General features: G+C 45.0%; 1 protein-coding gene across 1 annotated transcript in view; it reads left to right on the forward strand.

The window, feature by feature from the left end:
- FAM135B (family with sequence similarity 135 member B) overlaps positions 1–16,493 on the forward strand; it is a 282,653-nt gene that overhangs the window by 129,225 nt on the left and 136,935 nt on the right. Inside the window, 1 exon segment of the mRNA XM_030304415.1 lies at positions 14,568–14,647. Coding sequence (XP_030160275.1) covers positions 14,568–14,647 — 80 coding nt within the window.

The following is a 16,493-nucleotide window of genomic DNA, read 5'->3' on the forward strand; positions in this document are numbered from 1 at the left end:
GGCGCACCTGCTCCTTGCCACGTCCAGCCGAGTCCGGGGTCCCTCCCGCTACCCGGCTCCACACGTCCACCGGCCAGCAGTTCTGCAACGGCAGTATGCCTCATTCCACAAACTCTTGCTTTAAACACCGCCCCCCCCCCCACTGTAATTACAGAGCACATCTCTTAGTCAGATGGAGCTAAGGGACTTCTTTGTTGTTCTGTCTGAGCAGTTTTGCAGAAATAAATTTGACTGATGAGGATATGGGAAATTTTTACACAGGCGAGGAAATCCCTTGAAATCTCCAGCCTGGCTGCAAATCCTGGCCGTTTTCATATGAAAAGGCAATTAAGAGACAGGGAACCCAGGGAAGAAGACTAACCAGAGTTGTGACAGTTTCTTCTCCATAGAAACACATTCTGATGGAAGGGGCTGGAAATCGGTCAGGGATTTTTCCTCCGAGAGAACAGCTCTGGCAGATTTGTCTGTCTGTCTGTGCGTCTATCAGTCATCCAGCTGCTGTCATTCAGGCTTTCGTGGCCTGCTTTATCTGTCCTCACAGCCCGTACATGAAATATGGCTCCCACCGGATTGCCTGAGACAGGAGGGGAGGTAGACGGTAATCATCCACAGGGATGCTGGAAGCATCTTGCATTTCCTGAGTATAGGCATGTGCAGGCCCCTCTTGTAATGCTGTCTCACGTACTCCTTCTAGCCGACCTACCAGATGGGCATTCTTATCCCTCTTTGACACATAAAGAAACTGAGGCTCAGAGAGCTGAAATGATTTTCCTAACGTCACACACCTGGAAGGTGGCAAAGCCAGGATTCAAACCCAGGTTTCAGTCTGAAGACTGTACCTCCTTCCATGAAGACTTTCCTTATTTGAATACTAATGGTAGTAAGTACATTAATCAGCTAATGATTATTGGAGACTTACTCTGTGCTGTGCTGAACGTTTTTTTTTGTTTTTTGTTTTTTTTTTTGTCAACCTCACTCAGCCTGGTGAGTTGGGTCTGATTGTTTATCTGCATGTTACAAAGGAGGAAATGGTAGCTCAGAGAGGTTAAGTAACTTTTCTCAGGTCACACATCTGGGAGGGGAAGAGTCTGGAGCAGAACAAAATTTTGTTCGATTTCACAGTTGGTGCGTTTAACCACTGCACTTAATTCTCCGTGAAGGGTGGTGAGGCCATCTGTTTACACAGTAGCAGATATTAGGGTAAATATTTGGGAAAGAAAGATCTATGCGTAGTCCCTCATTCCCCATCCTGTACTCCAGCCAAACTCAGCTCCCCACTATCCCTATGCTCTGGGAACCACCCCTCTGTATTTTTCCAAGTTTCCCTTCCACCTCAGATGTTGTTCCTTCTTTCCCGGCATGGCCTAGACCTACCCATTCTTCAGGGGTGAGCCAAGATGGCATGTAAGCTCCATCAGTACTAATGTACATTTATGAAATGGGTCAAACCCGGGAGAAGTCAGGTGAAGTCAGGCGTAGCAATTTGTAGCATGCACAAAATTCCATTACAGAGCACCTCTGTCTCCCAGGATCTCAGTCATGGTCGGGGTCAAAGCCTGCATCTAATACTGAAGAAGGGCACTGTAGGTCTCTGGGCAGTATGGATCTGTGGAACACAGTCCCAGCCTCGTTTCCTGAGCCCAGCATCGCCCCTGCCGTGAAGGGGTGTCATCAGAGATACCGCCTTCTGCCCTAGCCACTCTGCTGTCATTACTGGCCTTGAACTCCTGGCTCACACTCCTATTTCTTGACACGAGATATCTCTCCTACACACTCTATCTTTCTGGGACCAGTTTTAGTTCATCACTGCCTCCCACTGAGTATCATCCTACTCCGAGCTAACCTTGCCCTTAATTTCATTCTCTTGGAAACTCCACGAACCTCCTTATGATTATAAAAACTGGCTGTGAAGTTAGTTTTTTCTCTGCTGGGCTGTAAGATCCTTGAGGCCAGGGTCACTCTTCCGGGTCCTCAGGCCCTGTCATGGCACCTTGTACCCACATTGGTCAGTTTATAGTTGACCACGACTAAGTAGCAAGAATATGAAGTGGACAGAAAGCTCATGGTGGCATTTTCCATCCCTGTCACTGGCATGACTTTTTAATGTTTGAACTCTCCATGCTATTATGACCCATCACTGTCCCCTGGTCACATTTGCTGGTGTCCAGTATGCATGAGTTGACCCCGATTTGAAGAATATTTTTGTTATCTTTGGGCTTTCATAGCCCCAAGCTTGCATACCACTTCGTCTTATGCTCTATAAATCTATGAGTGAGGTACGTTTTTTGAGCTTCAGATTCCACACAGGAAGAAGAGAGAAGATAATGAGCATCTTTCATGGATATTGTCTAGGTAGAATGTGACATCACATGTAAAACCTGGTGTGGTGACTCACTCAGGATTGGTTTGCAGGGATGGATGGCTTCCTTCACTCTTGCTCTGATGTTGTGGTTATTATTGTAAATATTTATGGGGTATCCAAAAGCAACAATAAGGTAATTTATTCATCTACTTGTAGAATGTCTTTTCTTATCACTTAATATCAATATATATCCTAGAATTAAATTATATCCGAATGTATTGGTATAATGGGTTGGATGATGGGCTGAAATGAGCAGTCGTGTGTTCCTTCATGGCCTCCATAAACTAGCTTGGTGGACATAGGGATCTTCTTCCCCCTTTTATGTCTACTTCCCATTAGCAACATCCGGATAGATCATAATTATAAGAATAATTACAACAATAGGGACGCCTGGGTGGCTCAGTCAGTTAAATGTCTGACTGAAGCTCAGGTCATGATCTCATGGTTCGTGAGTTTGAGCCCCACGTCAGGCTCCAGGCCGTGGAGACTGCTTTGGATTCTGTGTCTCCCTCTCTCTCTGCCCCTTCCCTGCTCGCTGTCTCTCTCTCTTTCTCTCTCTCTCTGTCTCTCTCTCTCAGAAAATGAATAAAACATTTAAAAAATTTAAAAATAATTACAACAATATTTTAGAAGGAATTGGTGCTTACAGGGTCTCATGAACTATGCCAGGCACTCTGCCTGTAGTATCCCATTTGTTCCTCACAACGACTCATTTTTAAGACGAGAAAACCCGTGTACAGAGAGGTGAATGGATTACTGAAGGTCACACGTCACTCCTAAGTGACGAATCCGGTATTTAATACCTGGTCTGTCTGAGGCGAAAGCCAGAGCCCTTGGGTTCCCCAGGGTGTCTTCATGATCCCTCTACATGAGAGACCTGTCCCCACCCTCTGCCTTCTTGGAACTGGATGTTGAATCTGGTCTTGCCAATTAGAAAAATTCTCTCTGCCGAGCCCCTGGTCACAGTGTGATATTGCACAGCAGATTTTCCGGTCTGAGGTTTTAAATTACCCATGTCGTTTCAAGCTGTGCAAGAAACTTGAAAGCGGGCTTCTACCTAACCTCATTTAATCAAGCAACACAAATGCCAAGAAAATCAAGTGTTACCTCAAATCAAAAGGGAAGAGAAGTGGCACCTGTTTGGTATGCGCTATGTTCCGGACATCTTGTGATGAAATCCCACTCCATATTGGCTCTCAGGAAGGGGTCTTCATTTTACCTGCAAATGGTTCTTTTCTGGGTGATGTGGAGACTGACACCCGCGAGTTTGCTGAGAGCAACATCGACACATGGCCACTCATGCAAATTAGAAACCCTGTCTGTGTTGACTCATTAGGTGGGAACAACAGGTTCACCAGTGAGTGTGAATGAAAACAGCAGAGGGAGATGCAGGGATGGCGAGGCGCTGTCCAGCGTTCTAGACCCTCTGAGATCCCATTTCTTACCTATGGTGTCTCCAACTAGGCTCCTGGGTTGCTGCTTTGAATTCCTTAAGAGGCTTCTTGTGAATAGGGATGGTTGTTCGCAAACAAATCAGGATATGTACAAGTAACAGTAGCAAAAAGAATACCCATCATTTCTTAAAGCCCAGTATTCCTCTACACATTGATTCTGATTTCTGTCTGTATCAACTCCAGAAGGTAACTGACCATCCCCATCTGCAAATGAACAACTGAAGCCAGGAGAATTTAAGTTGTCTTAAGCGGCACAAAAAGCATCATGATTATTGTTATGCCTACTGTGGTTTGACTTTGGTTTTATTTTTTTAATTTATTTTATTTCATTTATTTTGTTAAAATTTTTGTTTATTTTTTAGTTAGTTAATTTCAGGAGTAGAATTTAATGATTCATCACTTTTGTTTTGCTTTTACTGTAAGAAGAGGGGAAAGAGGTAGAGCTACATTGATAAGACTTTGGAATCTATACTCAGAGCGCACACCTTAAGGTTATTCTCCCCTCTGACTCATAGGAGAATTATCCCAGGAGTGAAAAGAGTGTAAACTTCATTCGATGAGGTGTCTTGGAGCAATAAATAGATTTTTCCTGAAGGCTCAATAGTTGGAGTCCCTCCTAACTGTGGCTTTCTTAGAACTGTTCCAAACTGCCCCCTTTTTAATCTGTGTGGGCTCCATGTTTCCTTTGGTTAAAAGAATAGAAGGGTGGTCCTGAGGGGGAGCTGTAGGGTGCTGAGAAATGTTAAAAAACTGGCTCAAAAAAAAACAAAACACGTTTGTCAATTTCCATGGTGTAAATACTTCTGCCATGGCCAGTGTCAAGCTACCAACTTGAGGTCAAAAAACATGAAGTTGTGCACTGTTGATAGACCAGTGCATGGTCAGGAAGCACCATGAAAAATGCAGTAACCATTTTTTTAATTTTTTAAGTTTATTTATTTTGAGAGAGAGAGAGAGAGAGAGCACAAGTAGGGTAGGTGCAGAGAGAGAGAGAGAGAGAGAGAGAGAGAGAAGAAAGAGAGAGAGAGAGAGAGAGGGAGAGAGAGAATCCCAAGTAGGCTCTGTGCTGTCAGCACAGAGCCCATTGTGGGGCTTGAACTCATGAACCATGAGATCATGACCTGAGCCGAAATCAAGAGTCAGATGCTTAACCGACTGAGCCACCCAGGAGCCTCAACTGTGTATGGGTTTTTATAGACATTTAATTCAAAAACAATTTGATTGAACAAATATTTATTAAGTGCCTGCAACTCAAAGCTGTTATTATGAGAGGCAGAGAGAGAGAGAGAGAGAGAGAGAGAGAGAGAGAGAGAGCGCTCTAGGTATGTGCAGAAGGTTAGCCTGAGGTCTCTGGCTGAGTCCTGACCTGTACATTTGTGTGAGGAAACTACACAAGACTGAGGGGATTTTGAAAAATCTTATTTCCGTACCTGTAAGTTGGAATGCAATATACAATTCTAAGAGTTTTCATGAAAAATTATTGTGGTTTCTGTCGGCATGAATGTCACATGCTGCTAGACACAAAGGAGAGGAATAAGGGCAGAGGAGGTGCCTAGTTCACAGCTGGAAAGGACACAGGAGTTGGCAATTTTAACCTTTGACCACCCACATCCCTGAAATTTTCAGGACAGACACATACATTCACAGCATATTCATACAGTTCAGCTAAAAGTGCTTTATTGTCACCTGGGGCTTTAGCCCTAAACCCTGTTGGAGAGTGCCAAGACTTAGGTCCAGCTTTATGGAGAGGACCCTTCTCCCACACTAAGGACTTTAAACTCTAGTGGACAAAAAGACCTGCTTTGTTTCTACCCCAGAATTCTAATCTAGATTCTTAGATTTTAATGCCTCTACTGCAAGGAAAAGCTCAGCTTTCCACTGTCCAGAGAAAAGACAGTAAGAGAAGTCAGATTGCCTGTGTCACGTCTTCTAAGTTTCCGCTTAGAGAAAATATGGCTCTGGTAAAGTCTGGAATCAGATTCTATCTGTAAGGATTGTGTTTGGCTTCAAATGATCAAACATGTGACTGATCCTGGCTTAAAAATTATAAGATGTCACAAGAAGTCCAGATGTGGACAGCACTACCATGTCAACAAGGATATGAAGGACTCAGACTTCTGTCTTTCTGCACACCATCCTTTCCATGTGGCTTTTATCCTCATGGCCAAAAGATGGATGTTCTAGTGCCCACTGGTATTTTCTTTCTGTATCAAGTCAGGAGACAAAGTCAGAGAAGGGACAGACAGCCCAAGGATCATGAAACCAAGACTTCTCCTTTAAAAGTGCTGTTCTCTGGGGTGCCTGGGTGGCTCAGTCGGTTAAGTGTCCGACTTTGTCTCAGGTCATGATCTCACGGTTCGTGGGTTTGAGCCCCACATTGGGCTCTCAGAGCCTGGAGCCTGCTTCGGATTCTGTGTCTCCCTCTCTCTCTGTCCCTTCCCCGCTCACACTCTGTCTCTGTCTCTCTCAAAAATAAAAAAAGAAAAAAAAACATAAAAAAATTTTTTTTTAAGTGCTTCTCTTTGCTCCATTGGGAAATGTATCCTTTTCTCTCATTAGCCGGGAGAAGATCAAAAGATCTCTCCTAGCTGCAAGGGAGTCAGGAGGGGTGAGTGTTTTTAGGTAGGCATATTTCCTTCTCTGGCAAAATCTGGTTTTTGTTTTGTAGGGAAGGAGGGGATTATGGATATTGGGCAGACAGTTCATGTGTGAGAATCACATAGACCCTTCTGGATCAGCAAGGAGATAGGAATAAGGAAAGAGAAGGGCCATCGCGGTAGACATCAGTGGAATCTGAATTACTGTAATCATTATGTTTTGGCCATATCAAAGTATCTAGGCAAAGTATCTAGGCAAGAGTGGATTTTTCTTGAAAAAGCATCTCATTATTTGCTGTTGAGGCCAATAAAATCCAGCAGAGTGGTTTGTAGTCCTGTTGTAGGTGGATACTGTCAGAACAGATGAGTCAGTCTATGAATGTACAGTAAAGGTGTATTGGTCATTTCATGGGTCTTTTTTTTTTTTTTTTTAGTTAATTTTTTTAGACTACCAAGGCCTCTCTTACTGGTCTGACTTCCCTGGCTTCCCTTTTAGGCCCAGAGAGTTTTCCCCAGGGACCTGTGGGTCTTGCACTGACCTGTTAGGTCACACAGCCAGTCGGGGCAGAGATCCAGAGTTCACACTCTTACCCACGATGCTACATAGCCTCAGAAGACTCCAAGAGGAGGACTTTTTCTTAGCCATGTGGACACAGCTGTGTCGTAGCAGAGCATCACATCTTAATGCCCACCGTTTTGTATCATCAAGTACCACATGCCACAGGTATCTCTCAACCTGTCCCACCAAGGCCATCACCTCTCCCCCTGCTTCACCCCAGCCATGAGGTTGGAGGATAGATTGGGATCACGGCTGGGGGAGGATGTGTATATAACACACGCCTCAGGTAATTGCAGCAACAATATTTTCTCTTTAATGAAATATTAAAGGTTGAGCATCACACCAAGGGCTTTACATGCACGTCCTGTTTACATCGCATGACATTTCTGTGAGGCTGTACAGATATCATCACCTGTGAGGAAAGAGTTTCAGAGAAGGAAAGTGATTATGTGAAGACTGCCTGCTTTGGGACCTACTCCAGAGTCTCGGTTTGACCCTTTTGCAAACACAGTGATTTGTACTTTGGGTCATGTTGACTGCCTCTGGGTCAGAGTGGTTATTTCATATCATCCCTGATATGAAAGTGATTGCAACAAAATGTCACAGATCTCTGTATTCCCATTATAGAATGTCATTTCTAGTTTTGCGAGTTTTATAAAAATTGCATGTGGATTCTTAGTCACTCGCAGAGTTGTATATGTTGGGAGTGGATTGTATAACCCCATGGTTTTTGAAGGAATCTGTTATTGGATTCTTTCTTCCGTTCTTCCCTTCCTTCCGTCGTTCCTTCCTTCTGTCCGTCTGTTCGTTCGTTTGTTCGTTCATTCCTCCCTCCCTCCCTCCCTCTGCCTTCCTTTCTCCTCCCCCCCCTCCCCGCCCCTCCCCCCCCCTCCCCTCCCATCTCCTCCCCTCCCCCCCTCTCCTCTCCTCCCTCTCCCTCCTTCCTCTCCTCCTCTCCTTCCTCTCCTCCTTCCACCGCCAGGCCTGTTCTTTTTCCTTCCTTCCTTCCTTCCTTCCTTCCTTCCTTCCTTCCCGCTCTCTCCCTCTGCCTTCCTTTCTTCTCTCCTCTCCTCCTTCCCTCTCCATTTCTTTCCTTTTCTTTTTCTCCTTCCTTCCTTCCTTCCTTCCTTCCTGAAGGCTCGCCTCTCTTCCTTCCTTTCCTGCTTCTCTCTTCCTTCCTTCCCTCTCCATTTCTTTCCTTTTCTTTTTTCCTTCCTTCCTTCCTTCCTTCCTTCCTTCCTTCCTTCCTTCCTTCTTTCCTTCCTTCCCCCTCTCTCCCTCTGCCTTCCTTTCTTCTCTCCTCTCCTCTCCCCTCCTCCCCTCTCCTCTCCCCTCCTCCTCTCTCCTCTCCTCCTTCCCTCTCCCTTTCTTTCCTTTTCTTTTTCTCCTTCCTTCCTTCCTTCCTTCCTTCCTTCCTTCCTTCCCTCCCACCCCATTCCTTCCTCCCTTCCTCCCCCCCTTCCTTCCTCCCTTCCTTTCTTCCTCCCTTCCTTCCTTCCCTCTGACACCGAATGCCAACTATGTGCAAGCACCATGTTAGTTGCTGGAAATACAGAGATGAATAAGAACAGCTGGTGGTTAGTGGATATTTCTATAATCAACCAAGAACAAATGTTTATTAGATGATTTTCTCTTCTTATACAGTGCTAAGAGCTCTAAGGAGGAATACAAAAGAAGCAAAAGATAGCATTCTTATTCTAAAGGTGCTTTTGGGAAAACAAAGGGAAATGCATTAGCGATCAGAGGGAGAATGTGATTGGACTCCTGGTGGTAATAGTGATGGGGAAGTTAAGGGGAGGCTAATGAAGTTTAAAGCACCTGTGTTTGCCTCCCCAGATAAGAGCTTGGTTTTAATCAAATGGCCCTATGTTTTAATCCCTAAACTTTCCATTACGTAGCCGTGCGACTAGGGGAAAATTACCTAACCTCTCTGAGTCACAGTTTGTATATTGTTAACATGGGGGTAATCATTCCTTTCCTTTCGTTTCGTCATGATGAAGAAATTTGAAAACCTATATACATTAGTTTACTACAGTTGCTGCAATAAATTGCCACAAATTAAATGGCTCAAAACAACATACATTTATAATCTGACAATTCTGGAGGTCAGAAGTTTGAAATGGATCTCACTAGGCTAAAATCTGGATGTTGGAAGGACTGTATCCATTTTGGAGGGTACTAGGGAAGAATTTGTTTCCTTGTCTTTCCCAGCTCATATAGACTGCCTGCCTTTCTTAGCTGATGGCACCTTCCACCTTGGCTGATGGCAGCAGTGGCTGGTAGGGTCTTTCTCACATTGGTTTACCCTGTCACTCTCCGTCTTCTAACTCCTTCCATTTGGGAGGACCCTTGTGGTTACCTTGGGTGTACCCAGGTAATAAAGAATAATCTAATTTCAAGGCCAGGTGGTTGGCAACCTTCCTTCCATCTGCAATCTTAACTGTCTTTTATTGGTTCTGGAGATTAGGACGTGACCGCCTTGGGAAGGGGCATTATTCTGCTACCACATTATGTAAAGGACATAGTTTATGCCACTCTTATAGATGGAAGCCAATAAAGTAAAAGATGACTAGATTTATTTATTTCCCAAAAGGAGTTCTCTACAAGTCTACACCACTGGAGCATGCTAGCATACCGTCTGGAAGTTTCTATCTCCTGGTCTTAGCTTCTTTCTTCCTTCTGACTGGAACTTGCTCTCCCATCACTTGCGTATCCTCCAAGGACTTAAACTACCTCCTCCCTCCTTCACAGTGTCTTCCTTGAACGACCCCAGCCAGAAGAAGGTGGCTCTAAGACGGTTAAGGGAAATCCATGTGGGAAATAATCAGGTCATTCCTGGAGATGTGCTAACATTACTTACTGAATGTGTGAGCTTGGACAAATCCCTTCATCTCCAGAGGGTAGTTTGCTCATCTTTAAGATGGAAATCACAGTAAGCATATCAAAGATTTCCTGCAGGGATGAAATGATATAATGTATGTCATGTTTGACACATGGTTTATGGATTTATGACCTGGCAGAAATTCGTGTCAGATTGAAGAGAATTATTAAAGGGGTTTAAGCATTCTGTTTAATCAGAGCAGAGCCCAATTGAGCCAGTCTCATTGAAACTTATTTCTTTCAATAAGTGCCTGTAAAGCATCTGAAGTTCAAAATGATGACTGATTCCTTGAAGTAAGATTCAGCAACACCAAATGATTTTAAGGAATAAGAACTCAGATAGTGCTTTGGAATTAGTTATAAAAGGTTTTAATTTATGCAGTAAAATGTGAGGGGTGGCAGGCTAAAAATAAAAAAAAAATACATTTCATCTCTGGCAAGGAATGCTGGTTGCCCTTTGCTAGCATTACTACTTTGGGTCGGTAGCTGGGTGTTTCCAGTGGCCCAGTGTCCGCTCTGGTTAGCAGCTGGGATGGTCCTTTCTCTCACAGAGGATTTGTAGAGGGCCCAACAAGATTGCGTACATCGGGGCTCCTGATGCATAACTGCTCCAAGCACAGCCTGACAGAGTCGTGATGCGTAGCCTCTGGCGATGATTGACCCATTTCTTGTTCAGAGAAGAAGACATTAGAATATCAAAACTGGAGGTAGTGCATGGGATTTGCCTCTCTTCTTTTGATGATGAAATTACGGAAATGCGTAGGTCTTTTATTAAAGAAACACTAGAAGTAACATTTTGTATTTGTGTAAATCAGAGTTTGCCGATTGGTGACGCCAGGGGAGTTAGCCTGCAAATGTGTCAACACAGCGCTTGATTGTGAACGCGGTGGCCGTGGTTGCTGCCTCCAATGGTTTCGCTCTTGCTGTTGTCACTGTCATTAATTTATGAAGCAACGGTTAACATTTGAAAGATGTTTTATCAAAAATCCCAATTTCGATCTTCCCTGGAAAACCTGAAAGATCTAACAGTACACAATCAGCATCTTTGCACAGTGGTAATTAGCAACTGCTGAGGACCAGCTGTCTGCTACCGACAGGGCAGGGACTTTCTTCTCTGGCTTAGTCTCCTTCACCCAGATGAGTGAGGTTACTTGTTATTGTGCCCCTCTGGGGATCCCACAATGGTAGTAAACTGCCTCTGTGTGATGAGCCATTGCTCCTCAAGGAAATATAGAGCTGGGTGTTGGGGGCCTCTGGTCACAACTTGTTTGTCAACTGATCAATACCTAACCTTGTTTTAGGTGTGTTTCTGTTTAAGGCAGTGTTTGCTATCTGTTTATTATCTGTCTACCATCTATCTATCTATCATCTAACTGTCCATCCATCTGTCATTTGTCTATTATCTATCAATCAATCTATCTGTCTGTCTATCCATCCATCCATCATCTACCTATCCATCCATCATCTGTCATCTACCTATCATCTATCTATCCATCATCTATCCATCCATCCATCCATCCATCCATCCATCATCTGTCTACCCATCTATCATCTATCTATCTATCTATCTATCCATCCATTATCTATCTATCTATATCTATCTATCTATCAATCATCTATCTATCTAGTTTTGATTCACTAACCTTGAACTCATGGCCAATAGCACTGTGACTAAGGCCTGAACGAAGTTCATGTAATACACTGTTGTCTCTGCAAGGCACATCACAGCCTTCTTGCAGTTAGGGACATTGGATGGCACTACAGTGTGTTAGACGAGCTTCATTCAGGCCTGAGTTACACTGCTAGGGGTCATTTTAAATAGCAGAGTCACCCACAAAAAGCACAAAAATACAAAATAAAAAGTGGCACCAAGTAGACTGTAAACAAAATTTGTTTACACCTTGAGAACTGAAAAAAGAAGGTAGTATTGCCTTAGCTCGATCTCAGGTGGAAACATGCGCGTGAGGTGAGTCAGACCTTTCTCCCCAGGAGCATGTCTGGGTGACCACAGAGGCCGTGAGTATTGAGTGCGAAGTTACAGATGAACTTTAACAAATGGCAGATCCACAGATACAGAATCCATAAGTAATGATGGCCAACGGCATGTGATTTGCAAATATTTTCTCTCACATGTAGCTTGTCATAATATAACCCTCTCAATAGCACATTTTGCGGAACAAAAGTTTTTAACTTTGATGAAGTCGAGTTTATCAATTTGTGTGTGTGTGTGTGTGTGTGTGTGTGTGTGTGTGTGTGAATCATGCTTTTGGGGTCAAGTTTAAGAACTCTTATCCCTAGATTTTATTTTTTAATTTATTAAACATTTTGTAATGTTTATTTATTTATTTATTTATTTATTTATTTATTTATTTATTTTTTAATTTTTTTTCAACGTTTTTATTTATTTTTGGGACAGAGAGAGACAGAGCATGAACGGGGGAGGGGCAGAGAGAGAGGGAGACACAGAATCGGAAACAGGCTCCAGGCTCCGAGCCATCAGCCCAGAGCCTGACGCGGGGCTCGAACTCACAGACCGTGAGATCGTGACCTGGCTGAAGTCGGACGCTTAACCGACTGCGCCACCCAGGCGCCCCATTTATTTTTTGAGACAGAGTGAGACAGCACACGAGCAGGGGAGGGGCAGAGAGAGAGGGAGACACAGAATCAGAAGCAGGCTTGAGGCTCTGAGCTGTCAGCACAGAGCCTGACGCAGGGCTCTAACTCATGAACCGTGAGATCATGACCTGAGCCGAAGTCTGATGCTTAACCCACTGACCCACCCAGGTGCCCTTGTCCCTAGGTTTTAAAGTTTTCTTTTATTTTCTTTCCTAAAGGTTTAATAGTTTTACATTTTTTCCTATAAGTGTATGATCCACTTTGAATTAATAAACTTTTGCGTAAGGTGTGAAATTTAAGTGGAGCTTTTTGTTTGGTTTTGGTTTGGTTTCTGCCTACGGATGTCCAGTTGCTTCAGGACCATTGACTGAGAAGGTCACCTTTTCTCCATTGAATTGCTTTTGAAACTTTGTCAGAAATCCTTTGAGCAAATTTGTGCCCTTGTTACTGCAGAGGGAGGAGGGTAGAAACTCAGGCCCCCCACATGGTCTGTACTTAAACCAGGGTTGTTGAGGTTCTCCTTACCATCCATTAGTAGTGAAAATCTGGCCCCCTTCTCAAAGACCTTCTCTTGCTGGGCGAGGAAGGTGCCTTGTTAAAGCTTTGGTAGGAGTGGACCTCGAGGCTCCCACTGGCCTTTGCCGGGATGGACGGAGGTGAGACCACAGTTTCTGTGTGTAGTGTGGCTGGAGTACAACTACTATTGGCTAAAAGTTTTCTGTCGTGCTCGGCTGCCCCCTTTCTGGTTTTTTGTCTAGAGGAAGCAGGCATTTTTGTTGGGGATTTTCTTTTTCTTTCTTTCTTTTTTTTTTTTTTTTGTCTGCAGCCATTAGAATCTCTGGATAGCTGGCTTCTCTCTGGGACATGTGAGGCAAAAAGAAAATGTGGAGAACTCACCACCCTGTCTCTCTTTGGTACTTGAGGTCCTTAGACTGTTTGATTCCTTCTTCTGCAAAAATCTTTTGTTCACCTATATTGTCTAGAGGTTTTAGTCGTATGTGGTGGGAAAATTATATCCACTCCATCTTTCCTGGAAGCAGATGTCATGGCAGATATTTTTTTTTTTAAGTCATCCTTTTACAGACTCAGAAACAAGTTCAGAGAAGCTGTGTGGTATCTTCGAAGTCACACAGCTCACAGGTGAGGTCACCCAAACTCCAGCTGTGACTCTGGTCCCAGTGCTCTGTGTTCCGCATCTCCTCCGCTCTCCACACACACATAAAACGAACACAAGACCATCAACAGAACCTCCTGGGGGGATATTCAGCACGCAGCATCACCCCCGGCCACAAGCTCAGTGAGCCATCAGAGATGGATGTGTTCATGGTCCATTTTACCTCTGTTTCACTTGGTTTTATGCACATTCTGTTTCACAATGAGCTTGAAATTGGTGGAAGGGGAGAACAATTATGACGCCAGAAATGTTCCTAAGAGCTTGCGAGCAAAAGGGCCATTAATTGCAAGGCACGGAATTGCAAAAGATGCTTCTGCACCTGTGGAGGCAGGGGACAGATCAGAGGCTTTGCTGATGGCGTGGGAACCCGCACGGTGTCCTGAAATGATGGGATTTGGAAATGGGAGTGACATGTTAAAAATAAGGGCACAGAAATGCACTGGGAACAGCGTTTGGCCGTACCCCCAGGATCGACAGCTCAGCTGTTGTGTTTCTAAAGGAAGTATTTGTCTGTGTTGTAACAGGATAGCAACTCAGTTTGTGTATGGATTCTGCCCCACGCATTAAAGCTTCCATTTTCCCTTAGAATGTACTTTTCTGACTAAAGAAAAACCATGCCCCTTAATGTACCTGTGCCCTATGACCAACCCACCTATTCCTTTCCATGTCCCTTCTGCCACCAACCTTGCATGTGTCTTGTACAATCTCCTGTGAACTCAACTTCCTGTTTCCATCTTGGCCCCGTCCCATCCCTCTCCCACTGTGGTGACAGAATGAATCCCTCTTTGGTGCCAAATGATCATACATGCTGCCTAGAAACTTCCACGGTTCTCTGTGGCATTTAGGACTAAGTCTAGTTACTTTTGGAAGAAGCCAACAGTAAGGGGTCTGATCTTCATCAGCCTGTCCTCTGTTCCTTCCATAGGTATTACCAGATCCGAGTGACCTTGAAGGTGTCCTCAAGGATCCCCCACAGACTGAGCGCCTCCGTCGTCGGGCAGACAGGTGAGCAGCGGGATGGGAGTGGGGTGCTTATTCTCCACCAGTAAACCGTCATTTCTCACTACATGCCAGGGCGTGGCAGGGTGCAACGACATGGTAGCATCAGTAAGTCATGTTGCGTGTCTGATGCGTGCATTTTTGAAATGGAGACCCACTGTTGGCGTGGCCATGTGTGCATGATGTTGCCAGGGGAGCCCGGCTGAAGGAGAACACCCTCTCCCAGGGATAACCTGGCTGTGAGGGGTTGGCCAGGGTCAAGTCAGGGAGAAAAAGGACGGCAACTGGCCTCCAGCAAGTGGGTAGGAAGAATCCTGTTGTCAATCCTGAGAATCAGACCGAGTAAGCTGGCAGGTTAATGGTTCTTCTCAGACACAAGGCGGGAGTCAAGATCAACACTCCAGCTTTGGGAGAGGGAGTACCAAGGACAGCCCAGTTTCTAGCTTTGAGAAGGCTGGGTATTAGGGGGCATCCGGGGCTCCCTGCTGGTGCTCAGTGTGATAGGGTATTGAGTCCAAAATATGGAGCTTCTTACACAAGAAATGAGGATCAGCGCCAAGATGAAATACGTTAGTCAATTTGGGAGGATGTGTGGATCAATCATATTTCTAGAAGGAGAAAGATGTTGGGGTGGAGTAGAGAGAAAGTAAGGAGATAGGAAGACGGAATTATGGAAAGTTGGCTGAACTTTAAAGATACAAATAAAGGTAGTAAAGATTATTGCGGACATTGGATCTGGTAGAGTCAAAAGCTCTGGTCATTGGTATCCTTCAAAAAATTCCTTTTGGAATTTCCCTGGTATTTGGGCCTCTTCATTATTGGCAATGATACTCTGGTGAATAGAATTGCATTCAGCCCGGGCGCCTGGGTGGCTCAGTCGGTTGAGGGTCCAACTTTGGCTCAGGTCATGATCTCGTGGTTTGTGAGTTCGAGCCCCGTGTCGGGCTCTGTGCTGACAGCTCGGAGCCTGGAGCCTGCTTCGGATTCTGTGTCTCCCTCTCTCTCTGCCCCTCCCCTGCTTGTTCTTCCTCTCTCTCTCTCTCTCTCTAAAAAAAAAAAAAAAAGAATCGAATGCAGTTAAATACCCACAGATTGGCGTGTACTGGGAGTGTAGACCAGCCAGCAGGGTCAGCTTAGCTCCACCCTGGGGGAGGCGGGGGAGGGGCAGGGCAGAGCAGGCTGCTCAGGCCACCCAAGAGGACATCACAGATTGCCGCTGGTTTATGGGCTGAGCCTGTGGGCTAGAAACGGAAAGATACCGGAGACCCCCTGCTCCTCCTCCGGCCCTGGGCAGAGTCCAGCATTAAGTAATAAGTCATCGCACCGCCATGGCGTTCCGTGTCTTCCACTCTGCTCCTCTCTCTGGCGAAGAAATCAGGCAGCTGAGACCAAGTCTCCCGTGCCCCGTGAGCATTCAGGAAGCCTGTGGTGCCCTGCTTGGCGAGCGCCGTCTCCATCCCAAGTTCTGCCAGACGAGGGTCACTGGAATTGGCTGAGAGAGTAGGAACCTGACGTTGCATGAACTTGTGTGTAACCCCAGGAGTTGGCAACTTGGACTTCATTTCTTTAGCTGAATAACAAGGATAGGGGTACCTGAGTGGCTTAGTTGGTTAAGCATCCGACTCTTGGTCTTGGGTTCAGATCACGGTTCATGGGTTCGAGCCCCACGTCAGGCTCTGCACTGACAGTGCAAGTCTGCTGAGATTCATTCTCTCTCTCTCTGTGTCTCTCTGTCTCTCTGTCTCTCTCTCCCCCTTCCCCATGTTCTCTCTCTCTCTCTTCCCATCAAAATAAATAAATAAACAATTAAAAGAAAAGGACGAGGATAAAAATCCATCCTCTGTAGTGTTCT

The sequence above is a fragment of the Lynx canadensis genome, chromosome F2 (assembly GCF_007474595.2).
Source record: "Lynx canadensis isolate LIC74 chromosome F2, mLynCan4.pri.v2, whole genome shotgun sequence".
In the NCBI taxonomy this organism is placed as follows: Eukaryota; Metazoa; Chordata; class Mammalia; order Carnivora; family Felidae; genus Lynx; species Lynx canadensis.